Genomic DNA, 25,584 nt, shown 5'->3' on the forward strand with positions numbered 1-25,584 from the left:
ATTACTACATATTTTTTTAAAATAAATAAAAATATTTATATGTAAACATATATCATCGGGTTCAGGTTAAGATTTCCTAACCCAGGTTCGACTCATTTTCCACATAACCCAACCCAGGCTTGCCCATCAATCAGGTTGAGCCTGGATTGAGATTTGGTTAACTTGCCCAAGTTGCAGCCCTACCACACTACGTCATAGTGCGGGATAAATGACTGTCTTGGACAATCGTTTTTGACAAAAATGACTACTATTGCAGTTGCTTTAAAAGGAGTTGCGATTAGAATGAGACCAACGATAAAAATCACAAAAAACAACGATTTTAGACCGACATAAAAAATGATTATCTAAGCCAATCATAAAAAAACGACTGCTTTAAACAGTTGTAAAAAACGACGGTCTTAGACAGTTGTTTTTCTTTATTTATAATTTAAAAAAATTTCTTCTGAATTTATAAATTGAAAAAATGGATCATTGAAAAAATTATTTTTCTTATATACAAAACCACTGCCACCAAAATCTAGAAGAAAAACTAATTTCCCATGCTCAAATAATTGAAACCTCATTGCTTCTATTGTTATTAGTATTACTATTATTAATATCAGAGATGCATAAAACAGAAAATAAAAAATACATGGAAGATATCTTGACATTACAAAATTTGCTATCTATTATTATGATTTTAGACTTTAAAAAAAACAACTTATCTCCCAGTCAGGGGGAATCCTGGCACTATTGACGTAGAGCCAGCATGCCAGCCCTACACAAACAGTTTTCAGCTGTGCCCCATTGAAATCATCTGTTGAACAAACCAGCTCTTCAAAATTTACGTCAGGATGCACACTCATTTATCTCGAGTGGATCTGCAGTTCCAACAAAAGGAACTCAGAATAGAACTAAAACAGAAAAAAGAATTGTACAAACGACCTGAACGCACAACATAATAGGTTGCTGTTATGACCTGCACTTGATGAAAATTGTGCTCAAGTCATAGAAAGATTTCAGTTTAAAAGTAATTGTTTTCGCGATCATGATCTAAAATCAGATTTTGGACTGTTTATAGGTATGATAAACTTCTCAATGCCATAAAAAGAGGGAACTCAAATAAACGAAGAAATCCTTAAGAACTTATCAAAAAATAGAAATCCAAAATAAGATTAAAACAGTGCGATCTAACTAAAGCAGCTACTCTATTGCTGTTTTCATAGTTCATTTGCTTCACAAGTTAAAATATAATTAGAATAAAATAAGATTCTATGTAGCACAAGAAAGCTACAAAATACTAACTTCTATCCGGTCATCACTGCTAAAGCCATCAAGCTGATTGAGCAATTCCAACATTGTCCTCTGAACTTCCCCATCTCCACTCACTTCACTGCAATAAAATGGAAAGAAAATTATATAGCAAAGCACTTCAAGTAATAGGGATTAGTTTGTTCAATAAAATAAAATAATAATTCAATTTTACATCATTTGATGCCACCAAACTCTTGAAAAAACAAAATGTTAAAGGCATAACACAGAAAAAAGCATTATCTGCAAAATATTTTACTGGCTAGCATCTATTCCCACCAAGATTACAGATGTTTCCAATCCTGACAACAGGATATCATATTTTGTGAGTTCTAAGAAATCCTTGTTCAGCAAAATGGTAGAATGGAACTAAAAAAAATTAGATAAGTAGTTAAATCCAAATGTCTACTGTTTCTTTATACTTACGTGGCAAAACCAATCACGAGTAAAGTAGATCACAAGTGAATATCACCACCAAAGTACAAGACGAGCAAATAATATAAAATTGCATGAAGACGAATAACTTTTAAACCCTAAAAGATTACGTATTGAAGTGCAACCTATACGTTAACAAAGATTATAACAAAAATAAAAACAACGGATTTTTTTCAGCTTGCGGTGCAATCAACGATTAATGATGTGCAACTAGTCGGTCCCAAAAATATCATTAAAAAAGTACCATCTTGTGATTTTCTTAGTGATCCTTGAGAAACAGAACTAAAATTAGCCCTGTTTACATGTCACAATATCAGACAAAAGTGCAACTAAAATCGATTGTCGGTAAGTAAATAACGACTGCTGAAAATCGTAGAAAATAATGACCAATTTGGGTAGTCGTTTTTAGCGCAATTGCATAGTCGTTCTAAACGCAATATGACGCAGTGTGCATGAGAAAAAAATAGGGCAGAGAGAGCCACCATTGGATGTGCCCCATAAAGGAGTTTCTCCTCCACCAAGATTTTTAATAAGTTGGATGAGCAAAAGCATATCAGATGGTCTAAGTCATCCTACTGGACCATTTTTGAAGTCCAAGAGAATTGTATGTAGTACTAATGATTGAGGATTCCATGAATGATAGGTCTGCCATAGCAGGGAAGAGTTGGAAGACCGCTCTCCCCATACTCTCATGCCAATGTAAGTATACTAGGAAATAAACTTTAACATCTATAAATTCAAAACATTCAGAGATACTTGTCCCAAATTAAACTATAGTAAGAAACAAAATGAACAAGCTAACCTCCTCATGGTGGCAGTCAAGAATTCAGACATCGTAGTTTCATGTTTAGTAAGCAAATCCTGTAACATTTCTTTTCAGAATATGAACTCAAAAGGAAAGGGTGAATTGAAGTTTTAAACTTTGATAGTTAAACATAGATAATAGATCATTATTAATAATGACAGGAAGAAGAACTGGCCTTAAAAGTCGCAAAATGGTCTACAACAACATCAAAGTTAGGGAGCTCCACATATTTGAAGAACAACTCAAAGCTTGTGGATTCTAGTATATATCTGAGAGATCACTACAAAAATTTTAAAAGATGAAAATTCATAACATGCTTGACGCATGCCAAATAAAATACAACCCAGAAAATCACAATATATTTTATGGAATAGGTACCATGGAACCTAAGATGCACTTGAATTTGCCACCCAACACAGGTTATTTTAATGGTTCTACTATGTTCAGTTAGTGCTAACTACCCATCAAAGCAGCAGAAGTATTTATTGATCGATTCATTTTATTTTTTTAATTTCTTTATTGAAAAGTAGAAAGTACCCCCATTGAGCTATAGTTCCAGTTATGTCTTTGTTATCAAAGCTGTTTGGAAAATATTGCTATTAAGTTTCATGTGTAACTCTATTTTACTTAATGAATAACAACAATTGAATAAAACTTAATGGGTGTACTTTTGCAAGCTTGCCTAACCAAAGAGATGAGGCATGCCCATATATTGCATGACATGGAAGGAAGATGAAGGCTTCAAAAACTAAAAATAACTAAATAAATGAATAAAAATAGCTATGTTGCATTTAAATAGAACCTTACCACACAATAAGGAAATCCAGTAGTTCCAAATGCTTTTCAATATATTCTACACAGCAATAATTAGAGCCAACCATTATCCTCAACAAAATGCACCAACAATGTACTAATCTTTTCTTGCCTGTGTTTAGAAGCAACATAGTCAGTTGTAGGCACCAAAATACATACATATATATACAGGAATTGAGACCATGGACTTACTTCCCATCCCAATATAGATCATTTGTGGATGAAAAAGCCAAGAACTTCCTCTTTGCAAATTTCAAGTGCTAACTGTGAAACATGTTCCTCATTTGGTTCAACTGCCCCATCTCCAGAAAGTATCTCTTTGCAAGAAAGTATTTTGATGTCAGGTGTTGCAGACATCCAAATTTTCTGTGAGATGAATATAATCTTCCAGGACTACTTGGAATATATAGGTGGCCGAACAAATTCCCTGTAAAAAAAAAAGAGGCCGTCTTTCTACTACATTTTTATTTGACAAAAATTGAGTCTTGAGAAGTCGATCCCAACTTCTTCATTTCATGTTTCCTATAAGAATGGTAAAATTGTAAGAAATAATAACTAGGGCGACTCTTAAATGTATATGTTTTCAGTGGTGTTAATAGTAACCACCTATTCCACCTGTCAGACTTGTCCAGACCTCTAGTGTACATGTTGTGTTGACCTAGACATACAAGAAAATAACTATAATTTCTAAAAGTGAGTTTTTGTAGTTTTTTCATACTGGCTCAAATAGTTAAGGAATTGAGAAGAAAATGTGTGATTTAAATGGGAATAATATTATGTATAAAATGTAAAGATATGGGCTACTTTAACAGAAGATTGAATATTTGTATGACTCCAAGGGAAGAAAAAGAAACAATGAAGTTAATGCATGAATAAGAATTAAGTGGTTACACCTTTTTAGCCAGAGCACGAGTCAGCCTAGAAAGAGCTTGTATATCAGCTTCCCTTGCTTTTATCTGTGCCAGGTTACAGGGCTGGCTATATGCTACTTTTTGAGCATTAACAAATTCACTAGCTGCAGCTTTAGCTTGTGAAAGGCATTAATTGTGTCCCCCTGTTCAAACAAGTTGTAGTATAAATAACTTTGAGAGTATAGTCATTCTAATTTCTAATTGTTTGCTCTGTGATACCAAAATCCTATGAATCAAGGGTACAAACTTCTATCATATTAAGATCCAAAAACTTAAGAAAACTTATTTTTCCTTCGGAAACACAATTAGATTATGCAGTTCCATCAAGTCCAAATTATGATGCAAAAAAAAAAAAAAAACACTGAAACACACAAATTGTGTGCAAACGAGCTATACTCTTTCTTTAAAAAAAAGAAGTTAAACGGTGGATCAATACCACCTTCAAAGTTTGATAGTCATTGAGATTATCCATTTTAACAAGTATAGAAGAATTTGAAATCCTAGGAACTACTCACCTTTGCTTGCTTTAACAAAACGTTCATGGGATACGCAGGGGAAGAAATGTAGTGTGTGCTATCTGAGTTCTCCAGATTCTCATGTGGAGCGACTCTCATAAATCCTCCACGCATTCAACCATTAGAATGACCATTCATTTTGAGCTCATTGAAGTTTTCATGCAATCCATTCGAAGCACCATTCTGTTTTCTAAGAGCTTCAGGTATATTTTCCAATGGATTTGATGGCATGCAGTCGATATCCTGTGACGAGAAAATGATTATATGACATCATTCATATAATCAGTTTTCTTCAGGTTTATGTCTTGTAGAAATACTTTAGATCATGTTAAATAATACAAAAAAGACTCAAATGATCCACAAAGGTCGATTACAGTCCAGTTTGAAGAAATATTCAAGTTGAAGGTTCTAAATGAGCAAGAAGAAAACTCAAAAGGAGGATGGAGATAGTGAAAGCAGATATGAACACTCTTTCAATATAAAAGGTGTGGCTCTGGACAAACTCTCCATTAATAAAAATTATATCCTTTACTTTAAGATCATAGTACCTACTTATCCCAAAAATTTGGAGGTCAGCTGAACAAACCATGTTCCTCCACCCAATTCTGAGTAAAGCCACATCTTACACTAATTCAGTTGTGTTCATATCTGCTCGCATTACCTCAGTCTCCGTCCTATTTAGTTTTCCCCTCTTTTAGAATCTTCAATGTGCATGTTCTTTCTAATTGGAGTTATTATTGGTGTCTTTGCACATGATAAACAATATGCAGTTGGCAAAAGAGTCTGCTCCTACATTTCTTTGAATTCATTTCTAATTTTATCTTTCTTGATATTTCCACTCATCAATCTCAATGTCCTGATCTTTTCTACACTCATTCGATGAATATATTGCTTCTTGATTATCCAATTCAGCTCCATAGAGCATAGCCAATCATACTAGCATCAAATAAAATTCAAATTTAATTCTACAGACAATCATATACATGTATACTCTTTTTGCTCTAGCAGTGGCGTGACTGCAGCCTATTGAAAACTCAGATTTATAGTAAGACTCCATTAATCCTTTTTTTCCCAAGGGAGCTCTTTTTGCTCTAGCAGAAATCTCTGCAACCTATCAAGTGGTGTGACTTTAGCCTATTGAAACTTAGATTTATAGTAAGACTACACAAATAGAAACATAAAGAATACGAAAAAAAAGCTGGACAAACAGCTAAGCTAACTAAAAAGTTTGTTATTTTGCACTTCGGTTTGGGGATTTCGGCTCTAAATTTAGTAGAATAATAAAGAAAAGGAATTAATGGAGAAATTAATACAAGAACACATACAACGCATACAAAATACAGAGAAACAGAGATCAAAATCCTAAACATTGGCAAATATAAATGCAGAGAAAAGGGACGCAAAAACTACTGCAAATCTAAAATAGGGAAAATTTAAAGAATCAAACAAAACACTGTAAAAACCTTGAATTATAAGAGTAAAACAATGATCAAAACCCTAAAAACTGGCAAGAAATTGAGAAATCTCTTTGAAAGACTCTCATGTAAGACATTTAAGGAGATTTAAACAGAGTAAATAAGGTTTCATCAAGAATCACTTACTGAGAACTTGTTCTGCTGAGAATCTCCTCTAAACATCCTTACAGGGCATCCTCCGCAAAAGATCTTTCGCCGACGAAGACACAGAATGAAAGATTCGAGTTGGAAACCGAAGATTCGCAACGAGAACCGCCTCAAATATCTCTCCCGCAGATTCGCCTCAAATATCTCTCCCTCATATCCTTTTGGAGATGCGATCGTTGAGATTGGACGACTCACAGAGCTCGATAACAATATGGAGATAATCCTCGTTTTCGGAAACGTTAATGATCTGAACAACGTTAGGGTTTCCACTTACGAGATTCGTGATCTTGGCTTCGTTCTCCAAGCATTCTCGATCGGCCGAGTCAGAAAGAAGAAATGTGTCAATCGATTTACAGGCGAAGAACTGGCCGGAAATCGGAGAAAAACAACGGAAAAAGTTACCAAATCTCGCCCGATCGATCTCCTCGCCAACTTAATAATCTCTGCAACCTATTGACAATCTCTGCAACCTATCAAGTGGTGAGAGAGAGAGAGAGGCAGAGATGAGTGCGAGAGTGCGAGAGTGCGAGAGAGATATAGATCGAGCCGAGCGAGCGAGCGAGTGTGTGAGTAATAGAGTGAGAAAGATAGATTTGATATAGTGTGGCTGATATAAGGAATAATTTGTATGTAAGTATAAATGGCGATTAAATTATTGCTAAAAATTATCGCAATTAACGACGGTGTTTAGCGGTCGTTTTTAGTACAATTGTACCATCACAATAAATGTAATATGACGTAGTGCCACTAAGGATGAGTGTCGCAACATTTTGAAACCTCACACTGGCAGATTCAATTAATTTATCAGGTTTGTGTCCCAATTTTAAACCTACCATCAACATCATCGTCAAAAGCTCATCTAAATTTGAGGTTTTGCAGAGTAACTCACATTCATCTAATAGGTTTTGGTTCTAAGTAGTTCATTACTTCAATTGAACAAGATTCAAATCAATTGGATTGGGATTGAGATGCATGTATAATGCTAAAGATGTCACATTCCTTGAATTGGATCCAGTGTGATAATTTAACAGGTCAATTCGATCCATTTATATCTTCCTACTCCCTTCTTCACTTCGTAAAGGTTCGTGGCTCGGCATGGTAAGAGCGAACATCAAATATTATATTGAATTAGATTAGATCAAATGAAGTTCTTATTGGATTTGTACTAATTTAGGATCAATCCGGCTCAAACATGATCCATAGACAATCCAATAAAAACCAGCCTTATTGTTTTTAGAATTGAATACCAATGGGCCTAGTCTATTTAGAAATTTGATTTTAGTGTGTACTATGCGCCTCGGAATGAGTAGAAAATTAACACTTCAGTTATCCCGAAAGATTGTGCCACGTGGCCTTTTTGCCAACGATTTTGATTGTCAATGGATTGGATTCTGATCAGATTGGTACCAAATGATAGGGTGTAAATTGAGCCCATTAGCCCGGCCTGTCCAAAAAAGTAAGGGCTTGGGCCTTGATATTCAACCCATAAAGGTATGGCAGGCCAGGGTTATCAGATTTTCAGCCCATTGGGAATTAAGGGCTTAGGCCGTGATATTGAACACACATACTTTTGGGTAAGAAGTTAATTAAAAGTAAAATAAATTGTTAAATTATAATTTTACTCTCATCTATAATTATTAGTGATTAAATATCAGACTCATCAAAGTAATAGGTGCTAGAAGACTTGTTGTTCGCACCTCAAAGGAGAATGAGTTGGCTTCCTCCTCTCTCGAAAAGAAAGAAACTCGGTATAATTTAATAAAAATGTATATAAAATATAAAATATAAAATACATCATCTATATACATAAAATATAGATATATGTTGGCTAAATATTTAAAACGTGTTTTCGTTTTAGGTCGCTATTAAATCAGAAGATGATTGATCCAAAACCGATATGATAAGTTATCAAATTGAGTTTTTGTCAAATCAGGTTTTTATTGGAACTCGAATCCATGGTCTGGCACATAGCTATCAAATCAGAATACATTGAATTTTGGATTTGATATGATTCATTTACAGTCCTACCAACGAGTACTCAATGACCTCACTATGGCTTGGCTTGAAAAGAAAGTCGAGGATAACCTTTGGAAAAAACTTTGAACCAGACAGGCCGCTTTAGAATTTCGGTAGAACCATCTTTGGAACATCACAAGTGACACCCATTGAGGGTTAGTTGAGATAGTAAAAGGATCAATATTTGCTCCCAAGGCCGTGTCTTCTAATTTCTGCATGCCCCTCCACAAAAATGTGGCAACTTAAATGGTGTCACGTGATAGGGTGGGATGGTGCATGATGTCTAAGGAGTCTTGATGGAAAAGATTGTTGTATGGGTCGGGAAAAGCCTGATGGACCGTGCACAACCCTCTAGCCACAAGGATACCCTGTTTTAAAAAAAAAACATGACAAGCGACCCTTTGTATTCATTTCACATTCCTACTTTTTCATTAATATTTGGGACGCCTCCTTGGAGACACGATGTGTAATCCAAAAAGAGGATTCTACCAAAATTCTGAAGCATCATCCTCACTTCAAAGCATTGTTTTAAATCTCGCATGAGACTGAAATGACTCGTCCGAGTCATCTCGGTCTCTTTCAACAATGATACAGATATACATTGTGTCTCAACATTCCCATCATGTCACAAGATAAACGAGATGTCTTGGACATTTTTTGAAAATCTCGCTCGAGTGAGTCGGGATTTTATTGATTTTGATTATAATAATTAATTTTTTTAATATAAATTTTTATTGATATTATGACTAAACATTTTCTAATCTATTTTATTTTATTAAAAATTTATAATTATTTTAATTTAAATCACTAAGTTTGTTTAAATCCAATTTTAAGGATTCTATGGATTGTTGGTGGGTTAAATTCATCTATTTGGGTGTAGGGCCCAATATTTAATATATAGATTACTTGATTTCATTTAAATCGTGGGCTTTATCTCCGAAAACCCAAATTCAAACTATAATAAGCATGTCCCAATCAACGGCCCAAATTTATATAAGACCAACTTTGATTTCTTTTTTTTCTTTTTTTAATTTGAAAAGTTGTAGGTCCCTTTAAAATTTTGATGCCTATACCCTCCTTAGTGAACTTAAACACCAAAATTGTTCTAATTTGTCATTTCTACCGTATCTCCATAATGGATTGACAACACCTCTGGGCTATAGGGTCTATTATGTGATACAAAATGCTCACATCCAATGACTAGAATCGCCTGTCAGGGCTAATTTAAAGTGTGAAAGTCTACTCATGGTGGGTCCACATTTATCTAAAAAATATCATCTCTTATCTTTTTTAAATGCTAGTTCTTAGAATTAATTTACAAACAATCTCAACCACTACTTGGTTTATTGAATGGAATTGGTGAATTCCCAATATCTCATTGAAAATGCATTTTTCCTGTACTTTTATGTTCTCTAACACACACACACACACACACACAAAAAAAAAAAAAGATTTAGAGCCAACTCAATTTCTTCGTATGGAGAAAGAATCCATAGGTTCCAACTCTAATTCTAGTACAAATCTAACCAATACACCAAAAGCACTTAAGTGAGTTATATCTTTGGGATCGCGACACACTACTACACTTCACAGTCAACGTATACGATATCCCATTTTGCAAAGGTTCATCTCTGATTCCTTACTTTTGGGGTCCTAGATAGGGTTTTGTGGTTGCTTTTCCTTTGGTACCCTTCTCGAACCCTTAGGTTGCTCTTCCATTAGCATCCTCCGTGACTCAATCTAAGGCCAGCTTTTACACCGATACCCTTCTTTTTAAGTCTCTAGGACATTCTTTCTGAGATTTGAATCCAAGATGCGGACCTGATAAAAATCTAACCAATACATCAAAAGCGCCTAGGTGTTAATGGTGTAAAACATTAAGTTTTTGTCTATTTGGGATAGTAATAGATTCAAAAGATCATTTTTTAGTTGCAAGTCAATATCCATACCAAGTTACATGATCTCTGGACTTTGGAATCCTTGGGGCAACCTACAAGAGTAGTAGCCACACTTTAAATTCATTGTGGACTTTGGAATCCCAATTTTGAACAAATTTTCACTATTCACTTATGCAAATGAGCTTATGTAATCCTAGGATCGATGCTAATCCTTTTCTAAAGGTTCTTAACTTTCAATTTTAAAACAGCCCAAAATAACTAATAGAACCCTTAATAAAGTAAAGTTCCATTTCCCTAAAAATGCTAGAAATTAATATATCATTTACTTTGATTGGAAAAATGTGTTGAGTTTCAAGTACGAGAATCATATATTTTCTCATTTGACTTCTCGTGTTAAGAAGAGTCTAAGATACACCATGACTTTTAAATCTTCATTGATATATGTATCAAATGAGAAAGCAAGAAGTTTCATAACGTGTCACATTATCAAATAATATTTCAATACGAGTATGTGCGACTTATTGGAAAATATTTTTTATGTGAAAATCAAGTTCTTAAGAAACTAATCCTAAAAAATGTATTTCCAAATATTTGTAGGTATCTGATTGCGTCTAAATAAATGTCGGAAGAGAGTTAGTTTTGGGGATGGAGGTAATCTTGAGGAAAAAAATTGTTGGAATTTTCTCACCTTGACAAGAAAGTCATTTTCACAAGAGGTCGATCGGTGAATATTTTCCCACTTTGGCACTTGGGGAAAATTACTTTATCTTGGAAAGTTGTTTATCCATAAAAGTACTAATCAAATGCTTTGTGATTTGCATTGCAAATTTTTCATGGATTATTGATATTCTTAAGAATTGCCAGTGAATTGTTTGCAGCACAAAAGGTTTTTCAAACCATTACAAGTGATTGTTGAGTTCAAACCCACACTCTATCCTTTCTTGATAGTTGCAATCGATCAAGGCTAATAAATGATTCAACCATAAAATTGACGATAAAAGCAACTCCAAGGGGAATATCTAAGTTGACTATCTATAATGGATATCCACGTGTTATGGATAGTTATTTTGAATATTCAAAGGGATATGCTGATAAATTTGGGGGTCCAATTCAAAAACAATTGACAATGAGTGAAGAGGCCCAAGAGTTTATAAGGTGAGAGACAAGTCTATGTGGGACTAAACTCAACTCGCCCCTGCATGTGTGGGCCGGATTGAGCCAAAGCACGTGAAAATATTAATTGGGTGACATGGAGGAGAGAAAGCCCCATTCTAATATCATGATAAATTTGAGGTCCAACTCAAAATCGATTGGCAATGAGTGAAGAGACCCAATAACTTATAAGGAGAGAGGCAATGAGTGTCCGATGCGGGACTAAACTTGACATATGCAATCCAACCATACTATCTAAAATGACTATCTATTAATATATCTTTCCTTTTTAATTCAACCGACCGGCATGAAACTACCACTAACAGCCATGAAGCCACTGGGGTCAAAAATGGAGATTATCAAACTCCCTCTCCAAAATGACTATTGAAAAGCTTACCCTCCAAAATAAAATAAAAAAAGTAGATGGATAGTACATTGGAGATTCATAAAACAACGGATTTGACTATCCAAAAATATCAGCTGAGGGTAAGGAGCGGAGCCAGGATTTTCTTGTAGTGGGGGCAAACTATAATTAGTTGTATAGTTGAAGAACTTAAATGGAGGGAGGTGAGAGTGTGGGGGCAAAAATTGGAGGGAGATGAGGGTGTGAGGGCAAATGGGGAGAGAGGTGAGGGAGTGTGGACAAATGGGGCATGTAATTAGTTGAAAATATAGGGGTGCCTTAAAGTTCTGTGGGGGCAATTGCCGCCACCAGCTCCTTACTAGCTCCACCCTGCTGAGGTTGATGGAGAGTTGGATGGTTACTGCATTGGAGTTACTCTAATGATGATTATGATAATTACATTTTTTTAATGTAAAAGTTACAAAATCATCATAGAAAGGTTCTATTAAGGACATCAACGTTTACTTATAACGCACCAATCCTTGTTAGTTTCAATGTTGATGCATTCATAACGATTGGTGTGTTAATAGAATCTCTCTATTTTTATTCTAACATCTCCAACCTCTAGATTCTATCTCCATCAACTTAAAACCTAAAAAACAAGATGGATTCATCTTCAATTTCTTCAACTTTTACTTATAACGGATCAATCCTTATTAGTTTCAATGTTGATGCATTCGTATAGATTGGTGTGTTAATAGAATCTCTCTATTTTTATTTTAACATCTGCAACCTCTATATTCTATCTCTATCAACTTAAGACCTAAAAAACAAGATGGATTCATCTTCAATTTCTAAGGTAAATATTATTAGAGAGGTTCTATTAGCACACCAACTTTTACTTATAATGCACCAATGCCTGTTCATTTCAATGTTGATGCGTTCGTATAGATTGGAGTGTTATAAGTAAAAGTTGTTGTGTTAATAGAATCTCTCTAATTTTATTCTAACATCCCCTACCTCCAGATTCTATCTCCATCAACTTAAAACCTCAAAAACAACCTAACTCACCAAAAAGTTAAATGTGTCTACCATTTTGGGACACGTGTCATAATACCTTTCACCGTTCCAAAATCAAAATACTTGTCCTATTTATATAATCATTCTTTTAACCTAACGCCCACACCCCTTGACATTAACCAACATTCAACCTAGGAATGGGTTGTCTAACCAATCTAATTGAATTTTATTCATGGGTTTGGGTAAAAACAACCTCATCCACCTCCTTTTACCAAATTACCCATTCCCAACATCAAAATGCTAAACATCCCATGCCTAAACCTCTTGCCATTTTCCCTTAACCTTCTATTTTTGACATTTTTAACCCTAAAAAGAAATTTTCAAAACCTATAAAACTCTCATCTTCACCACAAAATTCCCCATGCTCTCAAACCCCCTTAAAAATCTTAAAGATTTTACTCTACTCTCTTTATTTTTCTCTCATTCATCTTTTTTAAGAAAAGGGACTCACACAATTCTACTAAGGACCTAAGAAGAAGAATGAGAAGAAAGAAGATGGAGAAAGTGAATAAGAATAAGAATAAAAGTTCAAGCTTTAAAGTGGGTCTAGAAAATGATTTTACATCACATAAATCTCCATCTTTATTTCCCTTTTCTATCTCTCCCTTTCCTTTATTTAACTTTGGTTTAGAAATCCATAGGAAGCAATGAATACCCTCGCCTATCTCTGATAGATCAGGCTCCAGTTCGATCTAAAGTATAGGGGTAGTAGTCATTTTTGAAAGAAAAACATTTTAAACCCTCAAATACTTCTTGCACACACCATAAAAAACTAATTTTGAGGCCAAGGTATTTGGACTCTTCTTTCAAAAAAATGGGCCCATAACCATTGAAACCCAAATTCTTCAAACATTGTTTCAGTTTAAAGTAAAGTCATAATTGAAATTCACTCTCTTAATGAGGTAATTCTCATGACTTAGACCAAAATTAATGTCCTCTTCGTTTACGGGGTACAAATCGTATTTTCTAATTTTCTTTAATTTTTTTTAAATAACTATGTCTTTTAAGGTTACCATCTTTTGATGAAGAGAGAGGGGTGCTTAACACCTTCCCCGGTCTCTAATCAAACCCTTACCTAGATTTGGGTAGACCAACATGTCAAATCCATATGAGAGTCACTATCAAAAATCAAATTTTAAAATTATTTTTTGGGTGCCCATTCACACTATTTAAAAAGAAAGAATGGTAGGAATTCCAGATCCTCGTGGTGGCGATCTTCGGACTTGAAAATCACATAGCTATAGAAATGATAAATTGATGAGTATTACAAATATTTTACTATTTTTATTAAATCATTATTCGAATATTATATTATGATAAAACAAGCATTATTTAAGTGTTCGTCATGATTATATGTTGCATGTTGTGACTAATTGTTAGAACGATATATATCCTATCGAGTAACTCCTCGTTACTCACCCTTTCATTCATTCTTTCATATATTTCAGTTGTTGATGAGCTTGTTTATAAGGAGTCTTTTGAGAATGTTCTTGTGGAGAAATATTTTGATGAGTTGCAACCTCTGTTGGCCTGAGGATGATTTTAGAGTTTAGTAGTTGTTTGTACTTTCTATTTTCAGAGACTTGTATTTGTTTGGACATATTGTATTTTTTCTATGAGATTGAGGATTATGGATCATGTTTAGATTTGATGTTAGCTTCTGCATACTCTGAATATTGGTTATAAGTTATATTTTTGTTGTGTTGTAACTGTTAAAAAGCATATGTTGTCTAATGTTATATATTAAAATGGGTTGGATAGTTATTCACACCTCGAGATTCTAAATAGAGGAATCCTTGAGGTTCGTGTTAGGATTTTGGGACATGATATAAAATTTCATTTTGAATTCATATAGTAAAAGAGTAATCTTTGTAGTTGGTTCGAGCAAATCTTATGTAACTAGTTGATGGAAATCTTTGAATGCATCATTAATTATGACAAATAAGTAGGGGTGTAACTTAATTTGGTTCAAATCGAGAACCGAACCAAATCGTGAGTTTTGAGTTGGTTCGATTCAATTCTGGGTTCACAAAATGAAGAATCGATTGATTCGATTCAGTTCTCAATTCAGGCATCGTAAAGAACCGAACCAAACCGAGAAATGGATGTATAGTATGCATTGGTGTGTTCAAGCATTCTAACATTATCTCTTTAAATAATATTATATTATTTTCATCATTATTACTTTAAAAAATGTGAAACATTATTTTTAAATAATATTATATTACTTTATTATTATTATTTTAAAAAATGTGAAGTAAAAGTAAACAAAGAAATTACTTTTATTAAAAAATGTTTATTTTTTCAAGAAACCCATAGAACCGAACCAAACCAAACCGAACTAAGGTCGGTTTGATTTGGTTCGATTTTGATTCTCATATAATGAAATCGACCTAGGTTGGTTTGATTATGTTTTCCCCCAATTCGAACCAAGTTGTACTCCTACAAATAAGGCAAGGATATTTTCTCCTAAATTGGAATGCAATTTGCATAGGTTGACATATTATAAGGGATTCAAAGAGGGGAATAAAGATTCTTGTGGCTGCAAATTTGGTGGGCAGGGGAACTAATATTAAACGCTGATCAGGGTCTAGAAAATGATTTTTAGAGTCCTTATTGCATGAGTTTTACGGATAAATTGCATGTTAAATCCCTTTGTTAAACGTAATGAATTGTTAGTCCATATTTCTTATAGATTTCTATTAAATAATATGTTTTAGAATTAATTGCTTTTAATTTCATGTAACAGAAATATCGTAAAATTTTGAAAATTAGTCAGAACAATTGAAGCATGCATTGGGATCAAGGAATCGGGAGTAGTCAACTGACCAAGACCCAAGTCATATGGGATCAAGCTGACCGCACTGCCCAAGTTGATTAGGGTGACACCATCAAAACAAAGAGTCTTGCTTCGTAATTTGTGTTGAAGACTGGCGACTGAAAAACATTCGTTATGGATTAGAGTTTATGAATTTTTATAAACACGGAATGTTTGAAACCCTAATTCCCACATAAATCTTAATTTGTTCTCTCTATAAATAGGAGACCATACCAAAAGTTAAAATTATCTAGAGAATTAGAAGAATAGTAGTTATTATTTTCTGTTTTGTTCTTAATTTTTGATGGAGTTGTAATCGAAGAACCCTTGTCGATTTCAAAGTTCAATAAGCAATAAAAGAATCATTTTCTCTCATCTTTCTTCTTTCTTTTACATTATGCTTCTTTAATTTTATTTTATTATTCTTACAATGATCATCAACTAATTTTTGTGTTAGATCGGTTGAAGAAGTCGAAGCACGACTTTATCAGTATTTTTATTATTCTCATAATTGCTTGATCATTTTATTGTTATAGTTGTTAAGTATGTATTTTTGGATTTACTATTGATTGATTCTTAAAATTTTGATGGTTCATTCTTTGATAAGTTCAAGATTGAACCATGCTTCACAGAGAATAATTAACACTTGTCTCATAATTTTGGCTTAATTTATCGCATACTTTCAATCTTGTTTCTATTATAACTATTTGATTTTCTGATCTACAAATATTAGCTTTGTTTAGTGGATCAAGATAAATAAAGGACTAAAAATCATTGATAAAATTTGTGAATGTGGATCCGACTGATCTACATTTCTCCATCGTATTCTAAATCTTTTTCTTTTAGTCGTTTATTTTAGATAATTTCATCTCGAAAACTGTTTTTAAATCATTTGCTAAACTTGTATTGGATTTAAAGTGAAATGATAATCGGATTAACGTTGTCTCTATGGTTCGACCCTTGCTTGCCAAGATCTTTATTTTGATATTATTTTATCATAATCTATAACTCAAAAAATTGAACGTGTTAATATTGTTATCAATTATGACATGCCTGATTTTGCAAATACTTACTTACACAAGGTAGATTCACCACTCCTTTTTTATTCCTTTAACTTCTTCAATCATCTTTTGTGAAATTGACCAACTACTTACCAATTTCTCTTGTAAGTTGGTAGGACTGGTCGGTTTGGTATCAAAGGACTTGCTATCACTTTTGTCTTATCTATTTCAGATTCGGATATTCTCAATCAAGTTCACTATTCTCTTATTTGAATCTTGAACTTCTCTAAGTTAAATTACAATCTTCTTTCTTAACGGAATCCAAAAATCCTATAACGGTCAAAAATACCTTATATGTTTGTATGCTAGTAGTGTCCATTCTAGATGTAATTTCATATCGCTACTTGTGTCATTTTTTCAGATTTAAGAGTAGTTTAAGGTGGACATAAAAGAGCTTCTAGAGCAAATCGATGCCTCTCATATAGTACATTTCCCTACTTTGCCATGCACTTTATAGTTTATATCTGCATCTCTAGACCATGTGTTTGGTTTGATCCAATGCTTCTAAATGACAATTAAAAGCTATAGTAGATTTACTTCCATTTATGGGTTGTATGGTGTAATAAGTTTGTTCTGATACTAGTTTTTAGTTTTCTTGGATCTTCTATCAAGTTTAGAATTGTACCACAGGCTCAACTTTAGGCAATAATGAGAACTTTAAGCCAAAGGGACTCCTACCATGCATTATGGAATTTTTGAGACTCGTACACATTTGTCTCATTGAGCTCACAATGCCTTTAATGTGTGTTACAACAACTCTTAGGGTAAACTGACATTATTCATGAATGCATGTTGTTCGAGTTGTAGATTATGATAAAATAAAGAAAAAAAGAAAACATTAGCAAGCAAAGGTCGAACCATAGAGACAACGTTAATCCAAAGTTATTTTTACTTCTAATCTTATTCAAGTTTATGTAAACAAATTAAAAATATATTTGAGAATGATTATCTAAATTAAAATATTAAAGAAAAAATATTTAGAATACGATGGAGAAGAGTAAATCAATTGAATCCACCTTCATAAACTTTATCAATGATTTCTGATTCTCTATTTATCTCGATCAACTAAACAAAGTTACTGTTTGTGAATCGAAAAATCAAACAGTTATATTAGAAATGAGATCAAAAGTATAGATAAATTAAGCCAATATTATTAGCTAAGCATTAACTGTTCTCTGTGAATCATAGTTCATCTTGACATTATTAAAAAATGAATCATCAAAATTTTGAGATACAATTAATATTAAATTCAAAAATACATACTTAACAACTATCACAATAAAATAATTAAGCAATTATGAGAACAACAAAAATATTGATAAAGTCTTACTCTGACTTCCTCAACCGATCTAACGGAGAAGTTAACCAATAGACTTCGCAAGAACAATAAATAAAATAAACATAAAAGAAAAGGGAATATAGATGGAAAAAAAAAAGAATTCTTCTTTTATTGCTCTTAATTCTAAAATCGGTAGAGTCTCGTTACAATCTTCAAACTAAGAAAGAAAGAAAAATCTAAAAAATTAAACTAAAAGAATAGAAAAAAGAGAAGTTGATCTCAAGGGAGATGAGATGAGATGCCCTTCAGTTTGATCTCTTATTTATAGAGACTGGATTAGGGTTTTTAAGATTTCAAATTTTTTTTAAAATTATAATAATTCAAAAATCCTACTTCAATACGAATGGTATTCAACCGCCAAGCTCCTACACAAATCTCGAGGTCTAAAAAGTGATTTCTAGAGTCCTAATTACATAGATTTTATTAGTAAATTTATACTAAACCTTCTAATTAGATATAGTTCATTGTTAGTCCATAATAATTCTTATTTTCATTTTAATTATGTATTTTAGAACTAATTATTGTTATTTACGTGTAACAGGAAATATTCACAAAGTTTCAAGGCGAATTAGAAAAATCTGAAGTTACTACTGTGATCCAAGATCCGAAGCAAGACCAATGACCAAAATTCAAGTCATTTGGGCCTACTTGGATTGCAACGCCTTGGTCAACATGGGTGTCGCGATAATGTCGATGAGTCAAACCTCTAAATTTGTGTAGAAGTTGGTGGCTAAAGATTGTTCACATTAAACTAGGATTTTGGTAATTTTGTAATTATAGAAGGTCTCCATACTTTAGAAACCCTAATCTAGTCTCTATAAATAAGAAACCAGACTAAATGGTATTTCATCTCATCTTCTTGGAGATCATCTCATCTCCTTAAGATCAGCTTCTCTTCTTTTCTTCTTTTAGTTTTAGATTTTTAGATTTTTTTCTTTTTTATTTCTTAGTTTAAAGATTGTAAGGAGAATAAAGAAGAATTTTTTTCTCTCATCTCTATTCCCTTTTTTATGTTTATTTTATTTATTATTCTTGTAATAATTATTGGCTAAACTCCTCATTAGATCGGTTGAGGAAGTCGGAGCAAGATTTTATTAATGTTTCATTATTCTCATGATAATTACTTCATAATTTTATTGTGATAATTGTTAAGTAGGTATACAGATAGGAAGGATTATGGTGGGGATAAGTGGTTTCCTGAGGACAGGTGGATGCCACCTAGTGGGGTCCAGGTGGGGTTTGTGTATACTGGGGCCGGTGATCTGACTACACCGGGATGGGCAAGTTCCGGTGATTGCGAGAGGTTGTCGGAGGTTGAGGTTGATCGGGGAGGGGATGTTCCGATGATACCATCGTTGCCTGTATCATGGGTCGATGGTGAGGTCATCATGAGATCGATTGGTGGACAAGTGGTGAATGATGATTGGCAGGGCGGCTAGGGCTCTCCTGTTTATAGGGTTGGCCCAGGTCCTAGGGTTCTTAATCTCACTTACATTGTAAGTAGAGTTCTTAAAAACTCAAAATTCAACTAAAATTTGGTTCATTTGGTGTTTTTTTTTTTTTTTAATGTGCAATTGTGCATTTTAGTTATATTTATTTTGGCAAATTAGGATGACTATAAATGTTCAATGTTAATAAAGTGATCATGGAGATATCTACACCTTCAATAAAAATCATAGAATACAATAAACTGCTGTTAGTCTCATTAGGTCCTCAATTTCTTTTATAAAGATTAATTGGTTGTCATACATATCAGTGAAACACCAACTTCTAATCTCTTAGGTTTTACTCCCGCCATATAGAAGTCATCTCATAGTTGGGTGCATATTAGTGTCCACTAGTAACCCCAAGGGGTTGGCCTAGTGGCAAGCTGGGTCTTGATAAGCTCCTTAGGAAGTGTAGCTCAAGTGTTCTTGAGGCCATCCTCCAGGGTCTGGGGGATCCTCGACTTAACTTGTTGCATGTAGGACTTTCCGAGGGGGCAGTGTGTGTGATCGTGGGATAAGTCCCACTCGAAGGGTGGGGACATCCACGATATAAAAAATAAAAATAAAAAGTGTCCACTACCATATGGACGTCCCCTATAATATTAAGAAGATTGTTCGTTTGTTTGTTTTTTTCTATTCTTCTTATCATGGGTGAGACTAATCCCACAGTCACACGCTCTGCCCCTTGGAAAATCCTACGTTAAATTGGTTGAATCGAGGGTCAATTGGACCTTGGAGGGTGGTCCCAAGAATTTCAATGCTTTGTGGGGTTTCGAACACTTGACCTACCTTTCCCGAGGAGCTTATCAAGGCTAAACTTGCCATTAGGCCAACCTCTTAGGGTTAAAGATTGTTTGATTAATTGTGAAAGTGCAATCCGTTGGAGAAATTGGTAGTAAAGAGAGTAGAAATTGAGAATATTTACCCCTAACACGTTAAACACGATCAATAATGGGTTACTAGTAAAATTGGTTCCAATTTACAACGGATCAAATCTGAATTCCTGTGATAGATTTTCTGAATCTATTCATGCTTCTCCAATTATAAAAATACTAATAAATCAATTTGACAAAGTAATGAAATTATGGGAGACAGAAACAAGGATTTTCTGATGAAAATAACTCCTTCAAATAGATGAAGAAATGACGCCTAAGAAACCCTTTAAATTTGAAGGATAAGGGTCCATGATGCCTAAGACACCCTTTAAAAAATAAAATTTCTTTGCGCAACATTTAAACCACTTTTCAAAGTACCGGTTGGACTGAAAATGGTTCTAATCATTAGCTTTAATTTTAAATTCTTTGGTTTTGCTGAATTGGTTTCTTTGATTGATTTTCAGGGGAGTAATGTTATAAACACAATCCAAAATGTTATTGCTGTAATTGAAGGAGTGGAAGAGCCTGATAGGTATCTTTGAAACCTTAACAACATCAGTTCTAAATCATTCATGATGAGTTATTCAAAAACTACTTGATAGGGTCAATCAACAAATCATTAATCAGGATCATGGAGTCTGCTCTTATGTTTATGTCGATAGCTATAACTATAGTTTTGTATTATGGATACTAATTTGTGTTAATGGGTTCTTTAACCTTGAGTTGCTGCATTGAGCTTATTTTACTAACAACAATATAAGTCGATGCATCCTTCCTTCGATGTTTCAAAAGAGTCGAAAAATTATACCTAATTCTTATATTTATGTATTAATGAACTCAAGACATTGTGTGGTGATTACTGACAGATTTGTGATTCTTGGTAATCATCGTGATGCATGGACATTCGGGGCAGTCGATCCTAACAGTGGAACTGCAGCTTTGTTAGAGGTTAAGTATTTTGGGTGCCACAACTTCTTTTGCTTGTAAATGTGTCGTTCGTAGTTGGAAAATAATACCTTAGAAACACATGTATTAATTCGTCAGCTGATTTAGGTTGCGGAGAGGTTTGGTAAGCTACAAAAAAGAGGATGGAGGCCTAGACGAACCATTATTTTGTGCAATTGGGATGCCGAGGAGTATGGCTTGGTATGTCATTCGCGGACTCTGTCCCTTTTGGGCCATCCACACACACACATACATAAATCACATTTGTATTCTTAATTAAATTTATAATGTTGGCTCGTGTGGTGCAGTTGCAACTAAAACTAATACAATATTTTTGCAGATAGGTTCGACTGAATGGGTTGAAGAGAATAGGGAAATGTTAGCATCTAGAGTTGTTGCTTATTTGAACATAGATTGTGCAGTCGCTGGAGCAGGATTCCATGCCTCTGCGACCCCTCAACTTGACGAACTACTCAAACGAGTTGCTCAAAAGGTCTCTCAAAAGGGATTATGGGATCACTTTCTCTTGATTTATCAGTATATTAGTTGAAGAATACAAGTGTTTGCTTTTGGTTGCTAATATTGTTTTTGATGTTGTTCATTCGACTAGGCTATAAGTTTCTCTTTCTCTAACCCAATTTACGACATTTTCTTTTTACTCTTTTTGAAGGTCCAAGACCCTGATAATTCCTCTCAAACCATATATGAGTCATGGATTGGTTCATGTGATTTCCCCATAGTAAGTAGTATTTAAAAGTGCGACTACATTTGAGTGATTTAAGTAAAACTGTAATTCACTCATAGTTACAAAAAATGGCTTTTTTCCCCCAAAAAAGCTGGGTTTAAAATAAGTTTTTTGTCTCTTGCAATTAAAATAAGCTTTTACATTTTGATTGTATTATTTTTTTTTCAAAAAATGTTTTTTAAGTTGTTTTTTTAACACATTTTTTAGGACCGTTGTTAAGTTTTGTGGCCTCATGGTTGTCTGTGCTTTGGTACATGGATATTGTTTAATGTTGCGATATAATACATAATATAGGATTTAGAGATTCATTAATGTAGATTAGTGTCGATTTACGAATACTGTCTTGATATTATGGTTGTTAATTTTTCAATTGTGTGTTATTTTGTTCGAAAGATAGTTGATTATAATTTTTTTTTAGCATCATCGCATATATTATTATGTGTCGAAATATGTTATCATGTAATAGATATTCATAGTGTGCGTTTTTAGTTTTTACTCAAAAATATATTTAAAACTTAGATAAGTATCTAATGTATTTATATTATATTTACCTTGTTCATTATATTTAAAATATTTTCTATATTTTATCCCTTTTTTTTCTTGTTTCCCTTTTTTCCGAAGTTTTTCCTTGCCGTTTTAAACCCATACTTCGACTTAGTGATTTTGTTATGAACATAACCAACTAACACAACTCCTGCATCTTTTTATTTTGCTCACATAAACTAAATACATACGAATGATTAACTTAAAAAATGAACCTTGGTAGCATATTAAATAAGTTGAAATCGTTAACGATACCAAACATTCTTGGTGTGAAAGATTAGGAGATTAGGTGGTGGAGGATCAGATTATTCACCTTTTGTTCAACACATTGGAATTCCAGCTGTAGATATGTCCTTCGGAAAATGTACTCCTATTTTCGCAATTTTCATTTATGCTATTAATTAGTTCTCATTGTTAGATTAAAATTTTTAATAGATGAAAGATTGTCATTAGTTCATAGAAAAATCATTATGGTCTAGAGCTTCACACTTATTTTGATTAAATGTTTGGTTGATTCAACATATGTTGCATGTAAGAAGAAGGATAAACCAATTATGTCTATAGGAAGCTAACTGAGAATGGTTATATGAAGTATACTTATGTGGAGGCTACTCTGTCTTCAGTTATTGCTAGTTCTGTATCTGTGCTCTTATGGTATTGGTCACATCATGTTTCCATTCTATCGGTCTGCATTGCATAAATCTTTGGATCACCTTGATCATAAATCTAAAGTAAAACTAGTAATTAATTGCGCACCTATCCATGTTTCGATAAATTCTAAATCTACTAGATTGTTTATTAGAACAATTGGTACAAAAGTTGTCAATCTCCTAATTTCATCTTTAGTAACTAAAATGACTGTTTTAGTTGCAATCGCCCTCATTTTTCCCCCCCCCCAAAAAAAAAGAAAGAACAAAAAATTGTAGAAACAAAAACGTACTCCCCTGGTGAGCCACATTTATAGGTGCAAGAAGGAATTAGATAGTGCAAAACAAAAGAACTCAGAATTTGTTTATTTTAGATATAAAGTAAAATATTTTTTCATGAGTTTACTATGTAACCATAACTTTTTTATAAAATAATCTTAAAGATTATAGAGTCGTGTTGGAGTGACCTCAAGATTTTACCTCATATCGCACATCCTGAAATGAAAGTGTGTAGGAACCATAGATGCTTTTTGACTCGTTCTCGATGAAAAGCATCTATGGTTCCTACACACTTCCACGTCAGGATGTGCGATATGAGGTACAATCTTGAGGTCACTTCAGCATTATTCAAGATTGTAATAGTGAAACACGAGAAGTCGAATTTGTTTATTTCTTAACTCTTTGGCTTCGTTTCTTTTTCACTATCCACATTAACTTTGCCTTTTATGATGGTTGGAAAGTTCTCATGTAGTTTTTTTTTCGGTATTAATTTTAAAGTCTTGCCGCTTCTATGGAAAATGGGCTTCATGAACAAGTGTGTCACTATATTTGTGTATTTATTAGCTTACTATAAGAGTTATTTTACAAACTGCAGAATACCCGGTCTAGCACTCAATGTATGAAGATTTCATTTGGATGAAGAAATTTGGCGATCCAATGTTCCATAGGCATGTAGCAGGTATTTCTTGTATTTTATTTGGTTCCGTCTTTATCTAACACTTTATTAGCATATTGGGATGATGGTTCAATATGTTAGTAGAACATACCTATCTCAAAACTGGAAGAACGTCACAGGACTTCGATTTGAATTATTTGATTGAGAGCCCATTTCTTCTTGATTCTGAATTAGTTGAAATAAACACAAGTCTTCTAATTATTTTTTCCTTGAACAGTGGCGAGCATTTGGGGTCTTGTCGCTCTTCATCTTGCCGACGAGTTCTTCTTACCTTTCAATTATCTCTCCTATGTAAATGAGCTTCAGGTATGATCATGCGAATCTATATAAGCATTCCATGTAAATTGTAACAAGGACCCTCCATTTAAAAAATATATATACAGTGCCCTCAAGAGGTCAGATATGTCATGAACATAGGGCATGCTAACAATCTCATTAATACCAGTTGCGATTGGTGTCTACATGGCATGTGTTTATTAGAGCACAAACACATTGGGGCTGCGTGCCATATAGAAAAACGGCTTGGTTAGGAGCCCAATGTGTGTTAAACTTCTACCAAAACATGCTACGTAGACACCGATCCTACGCTATAGAAACATGACCGTTTTGGATCCTGACTCTAAAGAAAATATTAACTTATCAAATATCACAATTTCAGCTTTTATTATACACACTATATGTATGTAAATCAGTGTTTCCATAGATCTTTTTCTTCGGGATACATAATGAAAAAGATCTACGGTTCTGTGCACTTACCATGTTAATTGCGTATGTTTTAGCGCATCAGTTTATCATTGGTCAAAGAGAAAATTAGACAACATATATAAGTAAAAACTCTGACTATTCTAAGTGACTATGCAACATAAGATGCATTTCATTATGAGTTGCGATAAACTGACTTTGTAAAAGCCACTTTCTGGACGTGGCTTGTGCACAAAACCATAGATCTTTCTCTTCGGGATAAAAAACCTTAAAGATCGTCCTCACAAAAAATCAGCCAATTTCGGAATTTTTTAGGCATATAAGAAAAAACTTTGTCCAACCCAACTTGACACTTGTGGGTCAGCCCAGACTTTGACTAGAATTTCGAGGCTGGACCCATTGTTAGCCCTTCATGTTATAATGAAATATTACATAACTAAGTTAAGAGTGTGATAATATGACTCTCCGGGTGACATACTCAATCGACTCCCTGACATGACAAGTTTGGGAACCGTAGATCTGTGTGTCTCGAGATACACTTTCCCATAAAAATTGTGTCCCAAGGCGTATAGATCTACGATTCCCAA

The 25,584-nt window shown here is 33.7% G+C and overlaps 1 protein-coding gene and 2 pseudogenes across 10 annotated transcripts; 1 reads left to right on the forward strand and 2 right to left on the reverse strand.

Moving 5' to 3' along the window:
* Window positions 1-518: 518 nt before the first annotated feature.
* On the reverse strand, window positions 519-6,511 carry LOC147381000 (26S proteasome regulatory subunit 6A homolog B-like). 9 transcript variants are annotated; one of them, XM_086430962.1, is made up of 7 exons: window positions 6,371-6,511; window positions 3,536-4,397; window positions 3,338-3,455; window positions 2,706-2,799; window positions 2,528-2,586; window positions 1,285-1,372; window positions 519-958 (listed from the first exon to the last, which is right to left on the reverse strand). In XM_086430962.1, the coding sequence occupies exons 5-7, from the start codon at window positions 2,557-2,559 to the stop codon at window positions 842-844; spliced, it is 237 nt and encodes a 78-aa protein (XP_086287088.1). In that variant the 5' UTR covers window positions 2,560-2,586; window positions 2,706-2,799; window positions 3,338-3,455; window positions 3,536-4,397; window positions 6,371-6,511; the 3' UTR covers window positions 519-841. The 9 variants fall into 9 exon arrangements, with proteins under 9 accessions (XP_086287088.1, XP_086287089.1, XP_086287091.1 ...); XM_086430963.1 differs by having other exon boundaries at window positions 2,706-2,810; XM_086430965.1 differs by lacking the exon at window positions 3,338-3,455 and having other exon boundaries at window positions 4,237-4,397.
* Window positions 4,231-8,625, reverse strand: LOC147381001 (phosphoenolpyruvate carboxylase kinase 1-like; annotated as a pseudogene).
* A 2,806-nt stretch (window positions 8,626-11,431) lies between these two features.
* LOC147381002 (putative glutamate carboxypeptidase LAMP1) lies at window positions 11,432-23,582 on the forward strand (annotated as a pseudogene). Its single transcript, XR_015174844.1, has 8 exons — window positions 11,432-11,460; window positions 19,255-19,594; window positions 20,925-20,992; window positions 21,327-21,408; window positions 21,514-21,606; window positions 21,746-21,898; window positions 22,076-22,144; window positions 22,970-23,582. The product of XR_015174844.1 is annotated as a putative glutamate carboxypeptidase LAMP1 (transcript).
* Window positions 23,583-25,584: the final 2,002 nt, after the last annotated feature.

This window comes from Akebia trifoliata, unplaced genomic scaffold (assembly GCF_017979445.1).
Source record: "Akebia trifoliata isolate Shusen 1 unplaced genomic scaffold, ASM1797944v1 Contig00833, whole genome shotgun sequence".
NCBI lineage: Eukaryota > Viridiplantae > Streptophyta > Magnoliopsida > Ranunculales > Lardizabalaceae > Akebia > Akebia trifoliata.